Raw genomic sequence first — 18559 nt, forward strand, 5'->3', positions numbered from 1 at the left:
ATTTAAATCCCTGTTTAGCCCTCCGTTTCTCTCTATCACCCATAAACTGCATGCTTCCTTTTTATTTTATTCTTGCTGTGAATTTTTGTTTTTCCATCACTTCTATTATTTTTAAAGTCCGGTCTTTTTTGTCCAGGTGTCAAGGCCAACTCCTTATTCTCCTCTTTTTGTTGTTGTTGTTGCTCATTGTTAGGACCAACTAGATCTTTTTCATGGTTTTTCAGAAAATTTTCCATGTCCTCCTGTGAAAAGATAGTAAATCTGACCTCTTTGTAGGTAAGAATAAGTCCCTGTGGAAAGATCCAACAAAATCTTATTCCATTCTTCTTCAATATCCCAGTAAATTCTTTGTATATGTTTCTCTTCATCATCAAATGTTGCGGAATGTCCTTTAGAATTATGAGTGGATTTCCATTCACTGACAAAGGGTTATCATAAAAAAGTTTGCATAATATAATCTTTCATCCTGATATCATAGAAGGAAATCATAGTATCTCTTGCCTTTGTCTTCTCCAATCTGGTGGGTAAAGGAATTCTATATACTTTGTTTATTGCATGGTCCAGATCTTGTTCATTTATGTGGATCAGGTCAGCCAATGATTTTATGATAGCTGTTCTGGTACCTCCCATCTCTTCAGGAAAATTGCGAAAACGTACATTCGATTGTCTTAACTTTAACTCCATAATAGCTAGTTGGTCCATGGCATTTTCTTGTTGGGAATGCATAGCTTGGATTTGATTACCTTGAAGTAACTGTTTATTTTTAATGTCTTTCTGTTCTTCAGATGCCTTTTTAATTGAAATATCCATTTTTCCCATATCGGTTTTCATTGTAGAGACTTTAGATTTCATATTTGTAATATCACTTGCCAAAATGTCCAATTTCTGGCTAGTCTGGTTAGTGGTTTGAGTTAAACTAGTAAATATGCTTGTTAACTGAGCCAGATGTTGAGATATTTGCTCATATTGTTTAGTAAAGGCATCAGTGTGTTTAGCTAGCATTTCCTGTATTTTCTCATCGACCTTTCCCATGTTTATTTCTGAAAATAGTTCTAACAATTCATCAATATCAGAGAAGTGCTGTTTTAAATATGTTGGCAGGAGTCAAAACCTTGTAACAGTTTCCTTTTCATCAATTTTATAGTTCCCAGGGTTAAATAACTACAAATTGTTCTCTGCGTTGTAAAACAATTAGTATAGTTGTAAAAAGCCATCAAGTTTTACTGATACTCTGCTCGGCTGTAAAAGAGGGGGTGATCTGGGTGTTGTTAATTTGCGGGCCGTCCATCGCCTCCTCTCGTTCCAGGTGGTAGGAATATTTTACCCATTGCACAAGGAAGACACACTTCAGGCCCTACGATTTCCTGTAGAGTCTTTCCCCTTTAGTCTCGATGGTTTTGGTTGGTAAAGCAGCAAGAGTGTTTACGTGGCAGAAAAGGCTTCTTGAATCGGAAAGACGTCAGCTCCAGAGGAATTTATCCCATTCGCTCCCACCCCTTTTAACACCTCGGCATCTAATTGGTAGCTAGAGTGTCTATCAAACGATCCATTTGTTGTGCCAAAGTAGAGATCGAGTAGATAAGGCTCCTGCCTTTTAACTGTAGTCTTTTTAAACAAACAAAGTCACTGTTATTCTGGGCAGAGAGGTGCAGATTGCATTGATGATTATAACAATCTTCCGGAACATCAGATTCAAGGTAGAAACAAAAGAATTCTTGTAACTTACTCAGATGGTGAGGTTGTAGTATTAATGATGTTCTTAGATGGTGATTGAAGGGGGAAGACTGAGCTTAATTACACAGGAAATGTTCTGGCGATGACTTTTCCCTTCTTGCCCACGGGATCGGCATCAAAACCTTCGGGGGGCTTAAAAAAGCTCCCTCGGAGAGTTCTGGAGATCAAACCGCATGAGTGGCTGCAGGGAATTTCCTGCTTCCCTAGTCCACTGTTTAGGACTGGGTTGGGGTGCTATTTGGTACCCCAATTTGAACATTTCTTGGATTTTCCCTGGAAAGTCCAGGAAACATGGCGCTCAGTCTAGCTGCCCCAGCCGGAAGTCCATAAATCAGTTGTGACTTGATGGCAGACACACTCTCTCTCTCTCTCTCTGTTTTTAGCAGATGATGCAGTTAGAGGGCACAGTAAAAGCTGTGTCTGCAGTAAATTATACTCCTCAAATTATAATTCAGGATTTTTAGACTAATTATTTTATTTTGTGCTCAGAGCAAAAGATGCTAGGCATGCTTGGTCAAAGAAGCACTAGAATAGTTTGTGTGTTGTGTGTCATGTGCCATCAAGTTGCTTCTGACTTAAGGTGACCCTGTGAATTAATGACCGCCAAAATGTCCTATCATTAACAGTCTTGCAAACTGAAGGCCGTGGCTTCCTAGAATAGTTTACAGTGAGCAAAAACTAACCCTGCTTGCAAAAAACACCTGGGATCACCATCTTAAGAATGTTCCAGATGGGGCTTCTATCATGCCCCCTAAAATTAACACTTCCATCCCCTTTCTTTTTGTTTTTTGTTTCTTTTTGTTAACAATAACCCTCTTCACAAGTTACAGTGACTGTGTGTACAATCTGTGAACAGTATACACTTAATTTTTCTTCATACATGTGTTAAGTAATTCTCATGTTACATTCAAAGCATGTAGTGCAGAATGGGTGATATAAACCCACTGATCCAGGTACTGGTCTCCAGTTTCATTTGTAAAGTGACCACGTTTGCTGTTTCTTACAAACAGATGTACACATGTACCTTCAAGATGTACATGTGTTCATTGTAATATGTGAGCCAGACTGCAGAGTCCAAGGAAGAGTTGTGTGAAACTTGAATGTTAGATCAATGTTTTGTGATACTTTTAGTTGATCCTAATACAGGCATTATGATTTTGTTCCAATCTTTACTCATTTAGATAAGTCTTTTCAAACTCTTGTCAGTTTTTACCAATTCCTTTTCCTCTGCTTTACTTGCTACCAGAGAAAAAGAATGAAAGGGAGTATGTTTAGGCATTGAGGGAGATGGTGTGGGGAGCAAAAGAGCTTGTCAGCGTGATGGGAGAAAATGAGAAAATAAATTAGCATTCAAATGGCCTAGAACATACTCAGCCTGGAAACTGGTTTAATAAATTGTAATCCCATACAAACTAAGCCACATTGCACACAGTGGCGATAATGAGCACTTAATCTGAGTAAATGTGCACAAGACAAGAGGTTCTTGATTCGTCTCAGTAAATTTGTCTTGCATCTTACAGCAAAAAGTAAAAAAGCATTAATACAAACAAGGCCTAAAGATTTTGTTTTTACACAGCTCACCTCCTTTATTGCCTCACTTGCCCTGTCTCTTCATTCTTCTGCTGAGGGAAATGGGAGTCATGTCTCCTATTTAGGCAGCTTGAGACTGCTGCTTCTTACAGTGGTGGGCAGAGCTGAGCCATCATACCAGCCTGTCACAAGTAGATGGATAGAATAGATCCACAGATGTGTGAACAGAAATGTAGACATTCTTGTGCAAGCAATAGTACTCGATATAATGTAATACCTGTTTATCCCGATAGTTACTTGTACAACATCTTGCACAAGGAAGGCAAGTTGGGATACAATACATTTAATGTAGCCAGCAGCACAGTCTTCTTAGTATGCCTTCTACTTGTGCAAAGGCTCTAGTGCACACGGAGACCTTTCACTGAATCCAACCCAGTGGGCTGGCTATGATTTGAAATGGTATTGGAGGGCTAAGATTTGAAATGGTATTGGATTGTACTAGTTTTACCAACCTCCAGGTGGGGCCTGGAGTTCTCCTGAAATTACAGCTGATATCCAGGCAATAGGGATCAGTTCCCCTGGAGGAAATAGCAGCTTCAGAGGCCAAGCTATATGGCATCACATTCCTGCTGAGCTCCCTCCCTAAACTCTGTCCTTCCCAGGCACTGCCTCCAAATCTCTAGGAATTTCCCGGGCCAGAGCTGGCAACTCTGCATCTACAAATTTTGCATCTGGAATTATCCCGATACAGATTGTGTCACCCTCCTTCTTATAGCACCCCAAACAGCTTCTTGTGTGGCTTTCTGGAAGAACAGCATGTCTACCTCCACACATATATAAACACCTATATATCAGGAAGAGGCTATAACAAATCTAGCTCTGGTTGCCTGTCCACTTGTACAAAGGGAGGAAGGAGTCCCCTTTGATGACCAAAATGGCTATGGTAGAGATCTCAGGGATGGGACATGCATGGACAAAAGCCATTGTGGGAAGGGGGCTGTAATGAGGACAGGAATTGGCCAAGACTAACCCAAAAAGCTGGTTGGATCCAACACCATCTCTGCAAATGATTAAAGCTCCTCACAGAGACTGTACAGTAATGACAAAAGCGGCCAGTGTGGTATTGGCTTTCTTGAAGACATACATTACACAATCTAAAACATACATCCCGTATGTGCTTCTACAGATGAAGACCCTACTTTTATGAGATCTGTTGAATTGATATTTTATTATGGTTATTATGAAGAGGAAAAGGCACTAGATATCATATTGCAAATATACGCTGGTTACTGGAGCATATGAGAGAATTTCAGAAGAAAATCAGCTTGTGTTTCATAGATTACAGCAAAGCTTTTGACTGTGTGGATCATGAAAAGCTATGGCTGGTTTTAAAGGAAATGGGTGTGCCACTACATCTTATCGTTTTGATGCACAACCTGAACTCTGGACAAGAGGCCACAGTTAGAACAGAATATGGAGAAACGGAATGGTTTCCAATTGGCAAAGGTGTCAGACAAGGATGTATTTTATCTCCCTATGCAGAACATATAATTGGGAAAGCTGGAGTAGATTTAGATGAAGGTGGAGTGAAAATTGAGGGGAGGAACATTAATAATTTGAGATATTCTGATGACACTACATTATTGGCAGAAAATAGTGAAGATTTGAAACGACTACTGCTGAAAGTTAAAACAGAAAGTGCCAAAGCAGGACTACAGCTGAACATCAAGAAAACAAAAGTAATGACTACAGGAGAATTACACAATTTAAGGTTGACAATGAGGAAATTGAAATTGTTGAAGACTTTCTATTCCTTGGCTCCACCATCAACCAAAAGGGGGACTGCAGCCAAGAAATCAGAAGGAGATTGAGACTGGGAAGGGCAGCCATGAAGGAGCTAGAAAATATTTTGAAGTGTAAGGATGTGTCACTGGCCACCAAGACTAGATTAATTCATGCCATCGTATTCCCTATTACTATGTATGGGTGTGAAAGCTGGACAGTGAAGAAAGCTGATAGGAAGAAAATAGATTCCTTTGAAATGTGGTGTTGGAGGAAAGTGTTACAGATTCCGTGAACTGCCCAAAAAACAAATCAGTGGGTTATAGATCAAATCAAGCCTGAACTGACCCTAGAAGCTAAAATGACTAAACTGAGGCTATCGTATTTTGGTCACGTCATAAGATGACAAGAGTCACTGGAAAAGACAGTCATGCTAGGAAAAGTTGAGGGCAGCAGGAAAAGAGGAAGACCCAACAAGAGATGGATTGACTCAATAAAGCAGGGGTGGGGAACATTTTTTCTGCCAAGGGCCATTTGGATATTTATAACATCATTCGCGGGTTGCACATTCTGGCCCTGCCCCCTTTAACCCCTCCATTGTCACCACTTCTGCCCCCAGCCCTCTTGTAGTGCAGAGGAAATACGTTTCTCCACAGCCCAGGTGGGAAAGGGTTAACATAGTTTCTTGGGTGGTCCTAGCAGCTCCATAGCTAATGACTCTTCTGCAAGGGGGAAAGAAGATTTCTTTTCTCGGCAAAACAAACATCCACCTTGAATAGAGGCTATTCCTGGCCGCGGGAGGGGGCGGATCACCAGTCTTAGTTCCTTAGAGCTAGAGATCTGCCAGGACCCACGAAGGGCCAGACCAAATGATTTTGCGGGCCTTATACGGCCCCCGGGCCTGACGTTCCCCACCCCTGCAATAAAGGAAGCCATGGCCCTCAGTTTGCAAGATCTGAGCAAGGCTATTAAGGATAGGACACTTTGGAGGACTTTCATTCATAGGGTCGCCATGAGTCGGAAGCGACTTGACGGCACTTAACACACACACACACACACACACACACACACACACACACACATGAATGGTTAATTTTATTGACACCTTATTGACACTTCCTATTCCTCCTAGACAAATTGTACGTGGACAGACACAAATTAGTTTGGAACAGCATAAACCAAGAATCTGCGTCAAACAGTTCACTCAGTGGGGGAAGACAGCTGAGTGTCCTATACCACAGTTTTCTGGAAATCCTCCTATGGTATGATGTTTTTTAAAATACAAACATTAAATACAATTACTGGATATCTTAATGTTTGCATCAAAGAACAAAGGGCTGAACAGATACCAGAAACTTACAATGCAATCCTAAGAAGAGTTGTGTTTCGTCCTTCTACATCCATTGAAGTCCAGTGGGTTTAGAATGGTGTAACTCTGCTTAGGATTGCTCTATTATGGTCCCACCAGATCAAGACTTACATAACTTCTTCTAGAAGATTGGAAGAACAGGAATGTAGGCATGATAGAGAAAAGTTTTATTTTTAGTTGTAAGAATAATTTTTAAAATAATTTTGTATTTGTAGCTAGAGAACAGGTAGCAATTGGATTTATATTCAATACAGATGAAAACAGAGGTATCTTTTTGTCTATTTGTATTTTTATATTTTTATATTTTTTTCTCTTTTTCCTTTTTATCCTGTAATTTTATTAGCAATAAATTTAATACAACATTTTAAAAAGATATTTAAAGATATTCACGGTCAGAGTTTATCGGTTCTTGTAGGTTATCCGGGCTGTGTGACCGTGGTCTTGGTATTTTCTTTCCTGACGTTTCACCAGCAGCTCCTCTGAAGATGCCTGCCACCACTGCTGGCGAAACATCAGGAAAGAAAATACCAAGACCATGGTCACACAGCCCAGATAACCTACAAGAACTGATTTTTTAAAGACTTACATAGTTTTTTCCACTTCAGCTAATAATTGTGAACTGAATGTGTAGTAAAAAAAAAAGAAATAAACTATAGGTCTGTGTTTGGAAAGTAACTAGACCAAGGGCAAGGTTCCTCATTACCAGGAACAGACTTCAGAAAGTATCCCTCCTAAACAGATTTTTAAAATACCCACAAAAGAAGAAGTTGTGTTCTGAACACAGGGTGTGATGTAACGTGTTCTATAGTGCTCCCTGAAGAATTTGTTGGAACTAATTAGTTTGTTGGAACTAATTATTTTGTATATGTGTGTGTGTATATACACACACTCTCTCTCATACACATACAACTGTAAGGGTATTTAAAAGAATTTTATTACTTCATACTCTTTTCCCTTTCCTTGCTTGTATATTGTTTTTCTTTATTTGACAGACATGGAAATGGGTCGTGGGTCCAATGATTCTATACCTCTGTGAGAGGCTGGTGCGGTTTTGGCGGTCACAACAAAAAGTTGTCATCACAAAGGTATGCATCACAAAAGTGTTTTACATCTTTTGCCTCCCTTCAAATGTTTCCCATACAGTTAGCACTCATGAGGACAGATTCTGAAAAAGTAGTGCTACTTGAATAAGCAGTGTGCAGAATCCTTAGGGGTAGGGGAAACACCAGGATTTTTCCAATTGTCCATACTTTCCCAGTGCAATAGCCCTGTCATTTTGTGTAGTTGTAAGGAGTTGTAATCTGAGACTTCAGATGATGGCTGGAACCTCACTCAGATTCGGAATGGTTCTGATTAAATAAGATTGATTTGACAAACATCAAATGGCAGACTAAACATTAATCTTATTTTAAATGAAACCCACCCACCCAATCACAAGGTCTGGTCATGTTCCTTCCAGCTCTTCCTCTTGCTGCCCTTATCAAAGGTAAGAGGGTGTTGGGATTGCAGGAACTGTAGGGTATCTCCTCGTGGCATGGCCACTGCTGCGCATGCTCAGGAGTCTTCCAGTTCTAGCCAGACGTCTCAGTGCTTCCAAATGATTTTAGTAAACTTGCAGCCTCACAGCAGAGACCTCAAGAGAGAGGCCTCACAGCTGGGCTGAAATAGCTAATGCCGGGATCAGCCTGGACATGGGGTGGGGGGTGGGGATGGGATCTAGAGCAGGGGTGTCAAACCCATTTGTTACAAGGGCCGGATATGACATAAATGTCACTTGGTTGGGCCGGGCCATGTGTACCATAAAATTTAATGCCAGAGACCAGAGATACAAACTTTATAGAAGATACATGTAAAGCCAATTAATGATATTATTTTTTACTTTATTTTTTACTTAAAATTCAAACATGCTTAAAACAATAACACTCTTACAGTATTTTATTTAACAGACTTTGATAATTGACACCTCAGAACTGGGGAGCGGCTGCCTCAGCTGGCTGCCTCAAGCCTGCAGCAGACTCGCCAGCCCAGATTGTGCTGGCGATCTGTGCTGGTGAACCAACTGCAGGCTCGCCAGCCGAGGCAGCCGCCACCCCCACCTCCCATCCCTATCTGTGCTGGTGAACCCGCTGCAGGCTCGCCAGCCGAGGCAGCCACCACCCCCACCCCCCATCCGTATCTGTATGGGCGAACCGGCTACAGGCTCACCAGCCAAGGCAGCCACCACCTGGTGAGCCTGCAGTGGACTCGCCAGCCCAGATCGGGACAGGGTGGTGGTGGCTGCCTTGGCTGGTGATCCCACAGTGAATTTGCCAGCCCAGATTAGAAGTGCGGGGGGGGGGGTGGCTGCCTCAGCTGGCTCGTGGGTCGGATAAGAGCTCTCAAGGGGCCGGATTCGGCCTATGGGCCATATGTTTGACACCCCTGATCTAGAGGGTCCAATCCTAAAATGAAGGCAGGACCCAAGAAATATTTGGCTTTGGACTCCACAATCACACTAATTTTATAGATATGCAAAATTCCATCTCCCTCCTGGAAAGCTTGGAAAGTTGGATAGGAAATATAGAAGAGACGTGGGGGTTCTTTTTCTGACAATGAGAAACAAGAAAGGTCATCAGGAACCTTACAGCAATTAAACAGTACTATTTCTCTGCTTTTTGTCTCCTAGCTGATCTAGAAAGTAGAGCAAGTAATGGTGGGTGTTATTTACTCACTTATGGTAACCCAGGCAACAGATGAGGAAAGATTTTTATGGGAAAATACAACATATTCTATCAATTTCAACATTTCTTCCTTCTTTGTGTTCCACTGTAATTTATCAGCTGAAAATATTTAGTGATTTACTTCATTGATACCCTGCTTTTCTCCCCAATGAGGACCCAAACCAATTTACATCATTCTTCATAGTCACAACAACCCTGTGAGATAGGTTAGGCTAAGAGTGTGTGACTAAATTCTACATGGGATTATTTCAATGGCCTGTTCCTAGCACTGGGATATAACACCTCCAGAAGACCATTAAACCCAAGTCTGAGAGCCAAGCTACACATGTACCCCATTCACAGGATACACAGTTCCTGAAACTGTACCATTGCAAAAGGTGCTGTGAGGCGAATTTTTCTAAATGCTTCTTCAGTTAAAGAAACATCCTTCACATAGAAAACTGGCACATCTTGAAATAGTGTTTGTTGATAACTGCAAATCCCTGGCTGTAGGTAATATATAGTTTAATGTGACAGATATCACTCTTGAATCTTTGAAATCCCATCCTAAGGTATTTCTAGCCCTGTCTATAACTCAGCAACCTAGTCCAAAAACCTTTGCAACATAAGATCAGTTCATCTGATGCCTTCCGATGTGACATTTTTACTTGGGATCAAGTGACATCCAAGAAGGTAAGTTAGAGTTAAGAAGAATAGTGCAAGAGTGAAGTATGATATTTGTCCTTTAAATCTTATACTTCCTTGTTTCTGTTTCTTGTTCTTCACACTCAGTTCCGTGAAAGAGATGAACTTACCCTGGTTTCTTAGTTACTGAGAATTCTTGGGGCAATAGCTTCTTCACTAAGGGGTCCATGTATATAACAAAGAGGTCATGCAACAGAGAAGAAAGTGCATCTCTAAAAAGGAGAAGATGCGACAGTCATATCCTGTACACACACACACACACACACACACACACACACACACATATATGGTGTATATATATAAGGTTGGGCCCTAATGCAACAAAAGGCATTTGTGTGCTTATTAGCATCTCAGGGTACATCCGGAACAAGTCATCCAAGCTTAACGTTACCAGCATTGCGCCATGCAAATGGGCAGGGGGACATTCAAGTGAATCCAAAATATTCATGCAGGAAAACATGAAACCTCAAAATGAAACAAGATGTCCAAACCATCAATATATTTGAGTTACTGTGTTTGACTAGATCAAACATGCACTAAAAGTTTTAGAGGAACACTTTGATTTAAAATATTGTTGAAGGTTTTCACGGTCAGAGTTCATTGGTTCTTGTAGGTTATCCGGGCTGTGTGACCGTGGTCTTGGTATTTTCTGTCCTGACATTTCGCCAGCAGCTGTGGCAGGCATCTTCAGAGGAGTAACACTGAAGAACAATGTCTCTCAGTGTCAAGTGTGTAGGAAGAGTAATATATAGTCAGAAAGGGGTTGGGTTTGAGCTGAGTCATTGTCCCTTGATACTTTTTGCAGGACAATGACTCAGCTCAAACCCAACCCCTTTCTGACTATATATTACTCTTCCTACACACTTGACACTGAGGAAATGCTCTGTCCTTCGGTGTTACTCCTCTGCAGATGCCTGCCACAGCTGCGGGCGAAACGTCAGGAAAGAAAATACCAAGACCACGGTCACACAGCCCGGATAACCTACAAGAATCTTTGATTTAACTTACTCTTTTGACAAAACATAATTCCAAGTTAATGGCTTGTGGTATTTTGACCTTTTTTTCTAGCTCCTTAAAAATTATTACTTTTAAAGCATTGTGCACTTACACACACACACAAACAGTAGAGCTTTTAGAGCTTAAGAAAAGTAAAATAGAGTATTATAACAAGTACAGTATTAAAATAGAGTATTATAACAAAAACTAACATGAGGATTAAAATGTCAGGACTGTAACTCGGTTCTGCAAAGTTCATTCACCCTAAGCTTGTTGGCCTGAAGCAAGACCTGGCCACTGTAATAGATTTCTAATAGTTTCCTTTCTTGTGCCATAGGTTGTCATTCACCCCTTCAAGACCATTGAGCTCCAGATGAAGAAGAAGGGCTTCAAGATGGAAGTCGGGCAGTACATTTTTGTCAAGTGTCCTGCTGTTTCCATGCTGGAGTGGCACCCTTTCACACTGACTTCTGCCCCTGAAGAGGATTACTTCAGCATTCACATACGTATTGTAGGGGACTGGACAGAAGGCTTGTTTAATGTCTGTGGATGTGACAAACAAGAATTCCAGGATGCCTGGAAGTTGCCAAAGTAGGTACAAAATATAATAGCTATGGACATTTTGCAATACAATTAAATATAAATCAAATTTATTAGCTTAAGCTGACATAGCGCAAATACTGACATGAACTATTTTTTTAATTTACAGCTTGCATTTCTCCTCAAAGGGTTTAAAATACAACAGTTTATAATACAACCCTCTGATTATAGTTGATATTCAGTCTTATCCCTCAAAGCTCAGTCGGGATTCCCAGAAACACTCTATTGCTTGCAATGCCCAGAGGAAGCCCACAAAGTTCCTACGGGCAAAAAAGGTCCATAGGATGCTATTTAAGAGAGCAAAACAGCAAACAAAATCAAAACTGAACAATGGGCCCTATATGGTTCATTTGTAGTGCACAAGGGCAACCTGCCCTAGTACTGAGTTTGAGTTCTAGTACTGATACAAGGAAGTGAATTGCAACAGTACTAGAATCCTTGTGCAAGATTCCATACATGCTCAACCCATCAGACAGGATCATAAGGTACCCTAGCATTTTTTTAAAATCTGCATCACAGTTACTGAACACATGTACACATGAAGCTGCCTTGTACAGACCCCCTTGGTCCATCAAGGTCAGTCTTGTCTACCGAGATTGGCAGCAGCTCTCCAGAGTCTCATGTGGAGGCCTTTCACATCACCTGGATCCTTCTGGCTGGAGATGCCAGGGATTGAACCTAGGATCTTCTGCGGGTCAAGTAGACATGCTACCACTGAGCCGCAGCCCCTCCCCCAATTTCCTTCTCCTTGTTGGTTCATAAAAATCTGTTCTCCAAAACAGGAATGTTCTGAAAGAGTCAATTTGATTCAATCTGCAGCCTACTCCCACCTTTAGCTTGGGTTTATATTGCAGCTTGTCCACACCATGGCCCTGGTATCCCTAGAAGGAGGCCACACGCTGACTTCTTCAATGATCACAACTGTCATAAGCACCTAGGATATTCAAGAGCCAGGACTATGGAATTAGCCACTGAACTGACACTGCAAAGCTGGCTCTGTCTGGCCATTGGTGTTAACGGTATCCTTATCAACTCTTACCAACTCTTCTAGGATAGCTGTAGATGGCCCCTTTGGCACTGCTAGCGAAGATGTTTTCAGTTATGAAACGGTGATGTTGGTTGGAGCTGGCATTGGAGTCACCCCATTTGCATCAGTCCTCAAGTCTGTATGGTACAAATATTGCAATGATGCCACTAACCTAAGACTCAAAAAGGTATGACTTCAAATGTCTCCACACTTGCTTCCTAGCATTTTACTGTGCACACAGAGAAGGACTGGAACTTGTTTTGTATCCCAGCTGGTTCAGGGGAGAGATGGGTCTCAATATGCCCCCCCCCCCAAGGAGCATTGTGCTCAGCTGGTAACAACGTACTAGTGGTCCCTGGCCCGAAAAATATCCGGCCATCCTCAACCAGGGCCAAATGTATCAGCATGCAAAAGGTGCTAATACAGCATGACCTTATTTGGTGCAGATGCATCCACATCTACCTCCATGAACAGGAAGCCATAGCAATCTCCCCAGCCCTCTCTCAGTTGGCAGTGGGTTCTCCCAAAGTCAGTGTATCTCTAATCAAATACTTCAGATTAGAGAATATCAGCCCCTGGCTAAAGTCCATCCTGCTACATCTACTTACATTCACTATTTTACCAAGCTATTGTGGCTATTCCCATTTATTTTTCCACAAAGTAGTTGACTAACATAGGTCTGAGCTCTGCCCTTACTGTGCCCTGCCTCAGGGGAGGTCCACTGGGCTTGGATCTGGCCAGCAGCACTGTGGGAAGAGGCACTGGATGTCTCCATCTGTAGCACCACTGGTTGAATGTAGGCAAAGCGGCCCTTCTGGCAGAGATGATGGCCAAATTAATCTCTCCTCTGCTCAGCCACCCTCCCTGACAGTGTCCCACCAGGAAATGGCCAGTCTGTTCCTCATCTAGCTCCTCAATTAACTTCAGGTATGCAAAACAAATGAAACCAGCTAGCCGAACATGTGATCCAATGCTGTGATTGTGTTCAATTTTATCCCTTTCAGATCTATTTCTATTGGCTCTGCAGAGACACTCATGCCTTTGAATGGTTTGCTGACCTCTTGCAGTCACTGGAGACTCAAATGCAGGATAGAAGCAATGCAGCATTTCTTAGCTACAATATCTATCTTACAGGCTGGGATGAATCTCAGGTAAACACTTAGATGCCATATTGCTCTTCAACATCCTTTCCTTTCCTTTTATTTCAGGCTCATCTGACCAAAGGTTTTGAGCACAACGTGCACAGGATAAAATAATTTTAACATTATAGATTATTAAAATGTACAACAGAAGTGACTTTAAATTCTTAAAATACTTGAAACACTTTAGAATTAAAATCACAATAACCAAAAATTGAGTTACTTTACAAGCATAACAGTAACTACAATAATAATAATATCACTAGTTAACAATAGTCGTGCCTTTAAGGAAACTATTATGACCAGATATTTCACAACACCTTTGGTTATTTCTGGGTCAGCATCACCCAGCAGAAATGGGACCACCCAAGAGTCAACAGGAAGGTGATATCTTGATAAAATGGGCACAATCCAGGTGGCCCTGAGTGTAGCCCCATAGATCACAGAATAACAGAAAGTGATCTATTGTCTCAATTGCTCCTGATGCACAGACACATAGCCTATCTGAAAATGGGATTTTATCAAACCGACCGCTCAGTTCAGCTGTTGGAAGGACATTCAGTCTGGTGAGCATAAAAACTTGCCTATGGCTGGGAGTTGTGTGGAGCTCTTCAACATCATTGAGACTGCTGAATGGAAATGGAACATAATGTGTTGGATGCTGAGATATTCTTCAGCTAGCTTTCATCCAGCAGAAGACTTTCACAGTCACAGGAAGACTGCTACTTAGTGGAAGGAAATAATTATAACTAACCCATTGTATTATGCCAAATGTATCAATCAATTCCCATGAGGAGAAAAAAAGGTAGAGGTTTGAAGAAACCAGGGTGGATGTCTAAAGAACATTTGGTTGAGATAGGATTTAAGAAGGGCATGTACAAGAAGTGGAAAAAGGGAGAAATCAACAAAGAGGAATTCAAACAAGTAGCCAGCACTTGTATGGAAGCTGGATGGCCATCTATCTGGAGTGCTTTGATTGTGGGATCCTGCATGGTGGGGGGAGGGTTGGGGTCACTGGGGATGTGGGGGGGAGGTAGTTGTTAGTTTCCTGCATTGGGCGGGGGGTTGGACTAGATGGTCCCTTCCAACTCTATGATTCTGTATATATTTATGAAGATTCAGAAAAAAAGCTCAAGAACCTAACAAGCATGTTTTTTTTTTTAAGTTTCTGAGGCCCTCCCCTTAGGAAATGGAAGGTGGGCCTTATAACCAAAAAGGAATATAAACAAATAACTAGTGCTTGTAGGGAGAGTGTTAGGAAAGCTAAAGCTCAGTATGAGCTTAGCCTTGTGAGATATGCTAAACACAACAAAAAAGGGTTCTTTTGCTATGTACAGAGTAAGAATAAGAACAAGGACATGATAAGCCCACTGCGGGGACCGGAAAGTGAAATTGTAACAGGATATGAAGAGAGGGCAGAACTGCTCAATTCCTATTTTTCCTCAGTCTTTTCTTGTAAGGGAAATGGTGCTCAACATGGCATAAACAGAACACATGATGAGGAAAAGGAGTTGCAGCCAAGGATTGGCATTGGGGTAGTGCACAAACACCTAGTTTCTTTAAATGAAACGAAGTCCTCTGGGCCAGATGAACTGCATCCAAGGGTACTCAAAGAACTTGCAGATGTAATTTCTGAGCCTCTGTCCATTATTTTTGAGAATTCTTGGAGAACAGGTGAGGTGCCAGAAGATTGGAGGGGGGCAAATGTTGTCCCCATCTTCAAGAAGGGGAAAAAGGAGGATCCGGGTAACAACCAACACATCAGCTTGACTTCTATACCAGGAAAAATGTTCAAACAAATCATCAAACAGTCAGTTCTTGAGCATTTAGAAAGGATAGATCTGATTACTAAGAGCCAGCACGAGTTTCTCAAGAACAAGTCATGTCAGACTAATCTTATCTCCTTTTTTGAGAAAGTTACTGCCTTGCTGGATCAGGGGAATGCTGTAGATATAGTTTATCTAGATTTCAGTAAGGCTTTTGATAAGGTTCCCCATAATATTCTTGTTGACAAATTGGTAAAATGTGATTTAGATCCTGTTACTGCTAGGTGGATCTGTAATTGGTTGACAGATCGCACCCAAAGAGTGTTTCTTAATCCACCTGCAGAGGAGTGACTAGTGGAGTGCCTCAGGGATCTGTCCTGGGCCCTGTGTTGTTCAACATCTTTATAAATGATTTGGATGAAGGAATAGAGGGGATGCTTATTAAATTTTCAGATGATACTAAATTGGGAGGGGTAGCAAATACAGTAGAAGACAGAGCCAGGATACAGGATGATAATGACAGGCTGGAGAATTGGGCTAAAACCAATAAACTGCATGTCAACAGAGATAAATGTAAAGTTCTGCATTTAGGTAGGAAAAATCAAATGCATAATTATAGAATGGGGGAGACTTGTCATAGCAGTAGTGTGTGCAAAAAAGATCTTGGGGACTTAGTAGACCAAAAGAGAACATGAGTCAGCAGTGTGATGCAGTAGCTAAAAAGGCAAATGCCATCTTGAGCTGCATCAACAGAAGTATAGTGTCCAGATCACGCGAAGTGATGGTATCGCTCTACTCTGCTCTGGTTAGACCTCACCTAGAGTATTGTGTTCAGGTTTGGGCACCTCAATTTAAGAAGGATGTAGACAAGCTGGAACATGTCCAGAGGAGGGCAACAAAGATGGTGAGGGCCAAGTCCTATGAGGAAAGGTTGAAGGAGCAGAGTATGTTTAGCCTGAAGAGGAGAAGACTGAGAGGGGATATGATAACCATCTTCAAGGGCTGTCATATAGAGGATAGTGCCAAGTTGTTTTCTGTTGCCCCAGAAGGTCAGACCAGAACCAACAGGTTGAAATTAAATCAAAAGAGTTTCCGTCTAACATTAGGAAGAATTTTATAACAGTTAGAGCTGTTCCTCAGTGGAAAAGGCTTCCTAGGGAGGTGGTAAGCTCTCCTTCAGTGGAAGTTTTTAAGCAGAGGCTAGATGGCAATCTGTCAGCAGTGCTGATTCTATGACCTTAGGCAGTTCATGAGAGGGAGGCCATCTTGGCCATCTTCTGGGCCTGGCGTATGGGTCACTGGGGTGTGTGTGGGGGAGGTAGTTGTGAATTTCCTGCATTGTGCAGGGGGTTGGACTAGATGACCCTGGTGGTCCCTTCCAACTCTATAATTCTATGATTCCCTGCTACTGCCTCCCAGCACTGGTATTCAGAGGTTTGTTGTCTTTTAATATGGAGGCTGTCATCAGATGCCATGGCTAGTAGCCATGAGTGACCGCTCCTCCATGAATCTTTCTGACTCTCTTTTAAAGTTATCTACGCTTGTGTCCATCACTACTACTTCTTTAATTACTCATTGAGTAAAGAAGTATTTTCTTTTGGCTGTTCTGAACCTATGTTCCAACACTCGGGGTGTCCTGAGTTCTAGTATTATTAGAGAAGGAGAAAAAGCTCCATCTACCCATTTTCTCCATCCCCTGCACAAGGGAAATGCCTGCTGTGTGGAGAGGACCAGGGCAATCTAGACCTTCTGCCCCACAAGGTAGCCAGCTTGGCTTTACTTCAGTTTTCCCCAAAACATCTAGCAAAGCAGGTTTGGATCATGAAATACATCAAAAACATTGAGGAAAACCTAGGTGGTGCATGAAATGTGGGGAAGCAGGAAAAAGCATTGACCCTGGAGCAAATCACACACGTAGAAATGTCATGAGATTCAGTTGGACAGTGTATCCACTTGGGGATGCAAAACAGCGAGGCCTTTCCTCAGTTCTTCCACTTTCATATTAGTTCATTTGCTGGAACTCAGTGTCATTCTGCTGTGTGGATTAACTTGACAGCCTGGTGCCGTCGGAAGTGCATCTAAGTCTGCCACCAGCCTCAGTGGATCCTGCATTTTTCTCGTACCAAAAAACAGCTTTGAACCCTTGTCTTCCTCCAGGCGACTCACTTTACAGTGCATCATGATCAAGAGAAAGATGTGATCACTGGTCTGAAACAGAAAACCCTGTATGGGAGACCAAACTGGGAAAATGAGTTCAAAATGATTGCAAATCAACATCCCAGGTAAATTTGTTTCATGGTACTTGTAGAAGGCTATCTGAATTTTATTCTATGAGTGAGTCATTGTCTGTTTCACTATGTGTTGATTTTGAAGGATCCAGCTAATATTCAGTTCTTTAGTTATTGAGGCAAGCCTGAAAAACCAGGTGTAGATAACAAGAAATTTCACCATGGAACGACTGAGAAATAACCAACTTTGCAATGATGCAAATAAGATAATCAAAATCCATGCTGCTTTTTAAATGTTTGTCAAGGAGAGCTGTTGCATATGATAGAATGGATATTGTAAATCCATTTTGCTAGCAATGGAGCCTTTCTGTGGCAAAAGGCACCCTACTCTGGTGAAACACACCTCTTCTGCCAGTGCTGGCGGAAGGCTCTGTGCTAGCAGAATACAGAGGATCAAGTCCACTGTGGTTTGGAGAGATGGACGTGCTTGAGTTCTGACCATGACAGTATGATCAACGATGCAGTAATCCAGGACAACTGTGTTTTGAAAGAAATTCTGTGTCTGGCTGATTTCAGTGAGAAAGGACTAAACCTGTGCTTAATTTTTGCATTAAAATCATTCAGACTTTGGTGGGAAATCACAAAATTGTGGATGGGTCATATTCAAATTGATTAAATGGCTTTAACTAGTTCTCACAAACACTTCTTTTAACTGGGTAGCAATCCTGTTGGGAATTTCACAATATTATGCCACATTTGGGCACATTTACACAGAAGTATTATTAATCTCAATGAGAATTACTTCCAAAAAGCTGTGTTAAAGTACTGTAGGAGGACATTAGCGGTGGTCTTGACTCAGGCTTTGAGATAAGGGTGATAAAGGTTTCAGCTGTTTCATATTGAGCCTTGTATTGATGTATGCGACTGCAGTTTGGATCCAGACTAAATTTCCCAGAGGGGAAATGGAACCTGCTGCCTCCTCCC

At 41.7% G+C, this 18559-nt stretch overlaps 1 protein-coding gene across 1 annotated transcript in view; it reads left to right on the forward strand.

The window, feature by feature from the left end:
• Positions 1-18559, forward strand: part of LOC130488262 (cytochrome b-245 heavy chain) — a 33714-nt gene that overhangs the window by 14459 nt on the left and 696 nt on the right. Inside the window, exons 7-12 of the mRNA XM_056861908.1 lie at positions 6179-6308; positions 7408-7500; positions 11153-11406; positions 12467-12629; positions 13447-13593; positions 17505-17629. Coding sequence (XP_056717886.1) covers positions 6179-6308; positions 7408-7500; positions 11153-11406; positions 12467-12629; positions 13447-13593; positions 17505-17629 — 912 coding nt within the window. The remainder of the gene's footprint in view (positions 1-6178; positions 6309-7407; positions 7501-11152; positions 11407-12466; positions 12630-13446; positions 13594-17504; positions 17630-18559) is intronic.

The sequence above is a fragment of the Euleptes europaea genome, chromosome 16 (assembly GCF_029931775.1).
Source record: "Euleptes europaea isolate rEulEur1 chromosome 16, rEulEur1.hap1, whole genome shotgun sequence".
NCBI lineage: Eukaryota > Metazoa > Chordata > Lepidosauria > Squamata > Sphaerodactylidae > Euleptes > Euleptes europaea.